The sequence below is a fragment of the Salvelinus sp. IW2-2015 genome, unplaced genomic scaffold (genome assembly GCF_002910315.2).
Source record: "Salvelinus sp. IW2-2015 unplaced genomic scaffold, ASM291031v2 Un_scaffold8579, whole genome shotgun sequence".
In the NCBI taxonomy this organism is placed as follows: domain Eukaryota; kingdom Metazoa; phylum Chordata; class Actinopteri; order Salmoniformes; family Salmonidae; genus Salvelinus; species Salvelinus sp. IW2-2015.
The window spans coordinates 4,294-11,132 of NW_019949838.1; the positions used below are offsets into that span (position 1 = coordinate 4,294).

Sequence of the window (6,839 nt, forward strand, 5' to 3'; positions counted from 1 at the left end):
ATCACTGGTTGTCAATGAAAGTGCTTTACAGAAACCCAGCAAGGTGTATGCTAGAACACAACCAAGCCTTACATTCTGGTGTTCTGATTCTGGAGAGGACTTTTCTCCTGCCTCGTCAGGTCAGGATGTTGTTGAGGCTCCCAAGAGGATCCACGATAGTATGCCCGTAAAAGAAATGAACACATTACAAACAGGTGGTAAACTTTAATGACCGTCTATTAAAAATCACAAACGGGTCTTACAATAAGCGATAATATTCTCTTAACGGGCCTAAAATCAAATGTTTAAAGGGTTGTTCGACAAATCTCAATGTTGCACAAATTTAAAAGTCCCCTAATATATGTACCAATGGCAGATTGCCCTATCAAACAATTCCTACAGTAGCATGTAACAACATATTAGGTCGAACTGAAGAGAGATGCCCTTAAAAACCACATAGTTCAAACAACTGCATCAGTTTGTTCCCCTGTTTTAACGTCATATACTCACTGGTGTAATCGGGTTATTCTGAGACTCCTCCTCCCTCCTTTTCACTCACTAAAACTCTTCCTCCTTTTAATTGTATAGCCTCGCTTCCCTTTTTACTCCAAAAGTTCTTCCACTTCTTTCAATGTTATGCGCATCTCCTCCTTTTTGATTCTGAAACTTCTACTCTTTCTTTCACTTAATATCATCCTCTTTCTCTTTCAACGTGATAGCCTCCTCTTCCTCCTATTTTCATTCTGAAAGCTTCTTCTGTCTCCCCTCTTTCAACTCCCTAAAACGTATTCCTCCCATCTTTAATTAGATAGCCCTCCTCTTCCTCTTTTACAACAAACAGTTCTTCCAATGTAATTGGCATCTTCCTCCTTTTTCATTTCGAACTTCTTCTGTCTCCTCTCTTTCACTCAAAAACGTCTTCCTCTTCCTTTATTGAGATAGCATCTTCTTCTCTCTTAAACGGATTCTTTCTCTTCTGTTTCCTATAACAAGACCTCCTCTTCCTCCTTCTTTTCATTATGAAAAGGTTTCTTCCTCTTCTTTCACTGTTAATACCCTCCTCGCTCTTCCACACATTGATTCAGCGCCAGAGCTCTTTCTCAAACAGCAAAGACCTCTTCTTCTGTTTAATCGGGGAAGGAGTAAGTTTAGTGAGTGCATCTGTGCGCGGATGTTAGTAGCTACGTCTAAGATTAAGCGACAGCCTAGTCTAGCTCGTATTCAATAATGTTAACGTCTTGCAAATTGAATCAAGCAAATTAGGTTAAAGTTAACCAGTTGGATACGTCAACTAACTGCGTTTACACATCTGAGATTAGCTAATGTACATTTAACATGGTCGAAAGCGTCAATCTTTTCAGTTTTATGTTTGGCTAGCAGCTAGCGAGGCGGTTGAAAGAGTAGCCGCCTTGTTGCTTCCTGAAGAACGACCCGTCCAGGAAATTATACTGTCACTCAGAAGCACGTCTGAAAGTATTTGCACACCGCTTCTGCTGACTGGATGGGCTTAACGCAGTTTGGAAACAATAGTATACAACTTTTAATGTATAAGGAACCGTCATATACATGAACAATAAGCTGATGTTTTTTCCTTACAAATAATAACTTTCCTGTACAGCAGACGTAGAAGCTCAATATGATTATGTAAGATGAATGAATTAAAACTTCCATGAATAGGTAGTGTTTAAAAACACATTTGCTCTGTTCCTTTTGCACATTCTTTTTATCAGATGTACCATACTATCCCTTAAAGCACGCTCTATAAGATACAAATCATCTGTAAACACAACAAAGCATCACAATGCAAATAGCACTGATTAATCTGAGTGCTATACCCCCCAAAAAACTTGAAGTCTACAAAACATTAAAGACACCTGGCTCTTCATGACTTAGGACTGACCAGTGAATCCAGGCTAAAGGCTATGAGCACCTTACTGATGCACTACAAGTTAAACTCCACTTCAAATCCGTGTAGATGAAAGGGGGAAACAGGTTAAAATATGGATTTTAAACCTTGAGACAATTGATGGCATGATTGTGTGTGTTGCCCCTGCTAGAGGGGTTAATGGGAAGAAGACAAAAATATTTAAAGTTTGAATGGTATGGGTCAGTAGAGTATGGTAGTTATGGTATGTAGTAGTGCCAGACTGCAACGCTGCTGGGTTTTTCAGCTTCAACAGTTTCCCATACTGTACAAGAATGGTCCACCACCCTAACATGGCGGTCCAATTGCCGTTTAAGACGAGGGAGGACCATTTTTTTAGCGGTAGCATCCCTTCTGTTTGAGCCAGGTGTTGAGTAGGCTAAACTTCCTAGCTGCATTTGTAGCTAAGTAAGTGAAACTGAAATGGAAATATAAATGAACAAACTCTCTATCTCTTGCTTCTCCTAATTTCAAAACTGTTCAAATTCTATTGTGTTTTTCCTCTTCTTTGATCGAATCAGAAGCCTGCTTTTGAGGGAAAAGGGGAGGCAGCATTCTAACTCCCACATATTAGGTTGATATGTGGTTCCCAATAGTCTGTCGATATCAATCAGCTGGACTGATATATCTGCACAATTTAGCACGGAGTTCACTTTTACTCCAAAGGGTTTTGCAGTCAGTGTTGAAAAATGAGAGTGGAAACCCCCCAATTTAACTTGTATTTTTCATTCGTACATGGAATGCACTTACGTTCATCACGCAAAGCCTTTTATCTGTGATAAGGTCTGTTTATAGAAACATTTCTGTGGGAAAAGGCATATATTGTTTTATGCCGATTTGAGAATATTCACATAGAAAAAATCGTCGCAATTAATCGATATCAGATCCTTCCAATACCTGAGGTCAGTTTTCAAACATTCATCATTTTAAAAGAATCTTGTTGTGATTTAAAACAAATGTTGTAGAGCTTCCTGGTAATATGTTACATTAATTATTCATCTCATTTTACAAGTCAGAACAACAAAAAAACTAGACCAGTCTATGACACTGAAGACACAGACGTCGCTGGATTCCAATCGAGCAAGTGGTTGTAAATATATAACCTTATAGCTGTATGATACAGACATGTGACCTACCACAATTCCTTAAACATAAAATAAGTAAAAGAAGTCAAACGTTTTATTATTTTATTTTTATATACATTTGAAGAACACAAAAGGTAACATCAGTAACATCCCCGTTGTCTCAAGGGTTCGACATTGATATATGTAGTGGTTCAAGTTAAAAAAAAAAAAAAAATTAAGTTAAATATTTGGGGCAACTTTTAAAAATGAATATTAATTATATATTTTTACACCCTTTCGTCCCAATTTGTCAATTGGTAGTTAGTCTTGTCTCACTGCGTTTGGAAACAAAAGCTCAAATTTGGATTCATCAGTCCAAAGGAACAGATTCTCCACCGGTCTAATGTCCATTGTTCGTGTTTCTTGGCCAAGCAAGTCTTTTCTTCTTATTTGGTGTCCTTTTAGTAGTGGTTTCTTTGCAGCAATTCGACCATGAAGGCCTGATAAGAGATACTCTTAATGATCGGCAACTGACATTACTCCTGAGGTGCTGACTTGCTGCACCCTCGACAACTACTGTGATTATTATTATTTGACCATGCTGGTCATTTATGAAATTTGAACATCTTGGCCGATTTCTGTTATAATCTCACCCGGCACAAGCCAGAAGAGGACTGGCCACCCCTATAGCCTGGTTCCTCTCTAGGTTTCTTCCTAGGTTTTGGCCTTTCTAACGAGTTTTTCCTAGCCACCGTGCTTCTTACACCCTGCATTGCTTGCTGTTGGGGTTTAGGCTGAGTTTCTTGTACAGCACTTTGAGATATTAGCTGATGTAAGAAGGGCTATATAAATACATTTGATTTGATTTGATTCACGCAGTCTCCTCTGAACAGATGATCTTGAGATGTGTCTGTTACTTGTTACTTGAACTCTGTGAAGCATTAATTTGGGTTACAATTTCTGAGGCTGAATTTATCCTCTGCAATTCGTGAGGCTGGTAACTCTAATGATACTTATCCCTGCAGCAGAGGTAACTCTGGATCTTCTGTCCTGTGCAGGTCCTCATGAGAGCCAGTTCCATCATAGCGCTTGATGGTTTTTGCGACTGCACTTGAAGAAACTTTCAAGTTCTTGAAAATTTTCCGGATTGACTGACTTCGTGTCTTAAAGTAATGATGGACATTGTTACTCTTTGCTTATTTAAGCTGTTCTGGCAAATATGGACTTGGTCTTTTACCAAATAGGGCTATCTTCTGTATACCCCCCCCCCCCCAACTCAGCTGCTGGTTCAATGCATTAAGGAAAGAAATTCCACAAATTACTTCAAGAAGGCACACCTGTTAATCTTAAATGCATTCCAGGTGACAACTCATGAAGCTGGTGAGAGAATGCCAAGAGTGTGCAAAGCTGTCATCAGGGCAAAGGGTGGCTACTTTGAAGAATCTAAACTAAGGTGGATATTGATCCAACACCTGCCGCTTATTCAAACCAGCCCACTGGGCACAGACGTCAGTTCAACATCTAGTTTCTATTTACATTTCTTTGAGTCGTCAACTAAAGTGAATTCAACATGAAATCAACACAAAATGTCACCTGTCATTGGATTTAGGTTGCCAGTTGGGTGGWGTCCAAGTCAAACCAAGATTCTTTATTTCTGAGCTTTGAGAGAATAACAGAGTTACACAGTGCAGTGTAGACATTCTGAATTCTGAAGAATTGGGTGGTGTGCAAATATCTTTACAGTTTCCTGTTCCTGGGACTTCATAAAATAACTTTATTCATACAAGGACACAGGTGCAGCTGGTTTGCAACACAGGATGATACTCCCAGGAACAGGAGATTATAATAGGACAGTTTCACAAGGTTAGTCACATATTCAGTTATGTGGACACACATACAATTAACATGTTCCATTACAGAGTCTGTGAACATTTTCATGTCATTAAATGATCAGTGGGCCAACAATGCAAATGTAAACAATGGAACAAATGCATCACAACCAAATATCACTTGACTATCTGTAGTGCTGGAGGAATGACACACCCAGATAAACACACACATAGTCAGAGTTTAAAAAAGGACCATTTAAACACATGGAATCTGATCTACTCTATATTCAAACTGACAGACTCCATATTCAATTCATGTTTTCTAGTAAAAACATACAAATATATGTTTGAGTATACTTTGTACAATTCAATTTCATATGGTAAAAACAGGGAAACACATTCTCAGTCAACAATATAAGACAATGGGAGCACTGTGTAAGTTCTCTGGTGAATTTTAAGTCAATGTGATGTGAAACATGAAGTCATTATTCTCTTCTGTGTGGATTTTCACATGACGTTTAAGTGACTGTGATGAGTAATGTCTTCCCACAGTCTGAACATTTTTAAGGCTTCTCCTCTGTGTGCAGTCTCATGTGTTCCTTCATGCTTCCTAAATGGGTAAAACACTTTGAACACTGGGAGCATTGGTATGGCTTCTCCCCTGTGTGTATTCTCTCATGAACTTTCAGGCTTCCTGACTGGCAAAAACTATTTCCACARTGGGTGCAATGGTATGGTGTCTCCCCTGTGTGTATTCGTTCATGAGCTTTGAGGGTGTCTAACCGCTTAAAACTTTTGCCACACTGGGAGCAAGGGTGTGGCCTCGCTCCTGTGTGTATCCTCTCATGTCTTTTCATGCTAACTAAATGGTTAAAACGCTTTCCACAATGTGAGCAGTAGTAAGGCTTCTCCCCTGTGTGCAGTCTCATGTGTTCCTTCAGGCTTCCTGACTGGATAAAACTCTTTCCACACTGTGCGCAAAGGTATGACTTCTCCCCTGTATGTATTCGCTCATGAACTTTCAGGCTTCCTGACTGGCTAAAACTATTTCCACACTGGACGCAATGGTATGGCTTCTCCCCTGTGTGTATTTGCTRGTGAGTTTTGAGGGTGTCTAACCGCTTAAAACTCTTTCCACACTGGGAGCAATGGAAAGGCCTCTCCCGTGTGTGTGTTCGCTCATGAGCTTTCAGATTTCCTAAGTGGCTAAAACTCTTTCCACACTGGGCGCAATTTTGTGGCTTCGGTTCTGTGTGTGTCCTCTCATGTCTTTTCAGGCTTCCTAACTTGGTAAAACTCTTTCCAATCTGGGAGCAGAGGTGTCGTCTTGCTGGTTTGGACGTCTCTGGTTCATCCATGTTTGGTTTTCCTCCTGCCAAAGACAGTGTTTATTTTAAGACAGACCAGCATGAAATCTCCACATCATAAAACTGCCTTGCTATGAGGTTTAATCCAAATCAGATCCCTCAACCTGATGCCAGTTTTCAAACATTTCCTAATTTTAAACAAATTATGTTGTAGAGCTTCCTGGTAATTACTGATATGTTTACATTACTTATTTTACTCATCCTGTTTTACAAGTCAGAACACAAAAAACTAGACAGTTCTATGACACTAACACAGACATCGCTGGATTCCAATCGAGCAGGTGGTTCTAAATATATAACTTTCATAGCTGTATGATACAGAATGTGACCTACACACTTCCTTAAAACATAAAATAAGTAAAGAAGTAATTTTGTGTGGAAATCCAAAACTTGGCGACAGACACAAAGCACATCAGTAACATCTCCCCGTTGTCGAAAGGGTTCGACACAGCGGCTTTTTGATTTATTTAGACCTTCACACATATTTTACATTTTGACTCTCATTAACGTCATGATATTTTGTGTAAAGTAAAAAACTTGTGTGACATATTTTGGATAGATGTTCCTAAAAATATAAACGCAACATGTAAAGTGTTGGTCCCATGTTTCACGAGCTGAAATAAAAGATCACAGAATTCTTCCATACGTCACAAAAGCTAATTTCTCTCAAATTCTG

At 39.2% G+C, this 6,839-nt stretch overlaps 1 protein-coding gene across 1 annotated transcript; it reads right to left on the reverse strand.

Annotated features, from left to right (window-relative positions):
- Positions 1-4,561: 4,561 nt before the first annotated feature.
- Positions 4,562-6,561, reverse strand: LOC112079588 (zinc finger protein 135-like). Its single transcript, XM_024145494.2, has one exon. The coding sequence runs from the start codon at positions 6,152-6,154 to the stop codon at positions 5,360-5,362; it is 795 nt and encodes a 264-aa protein (XP_024001262.1). The 5' UTR covers positions 6,155-6,561; the 3' UTR covers positions 4,562-5,359.
- Between the last annotated feature and the right edge of the window lie 278 nt (positions 6,562-6,839).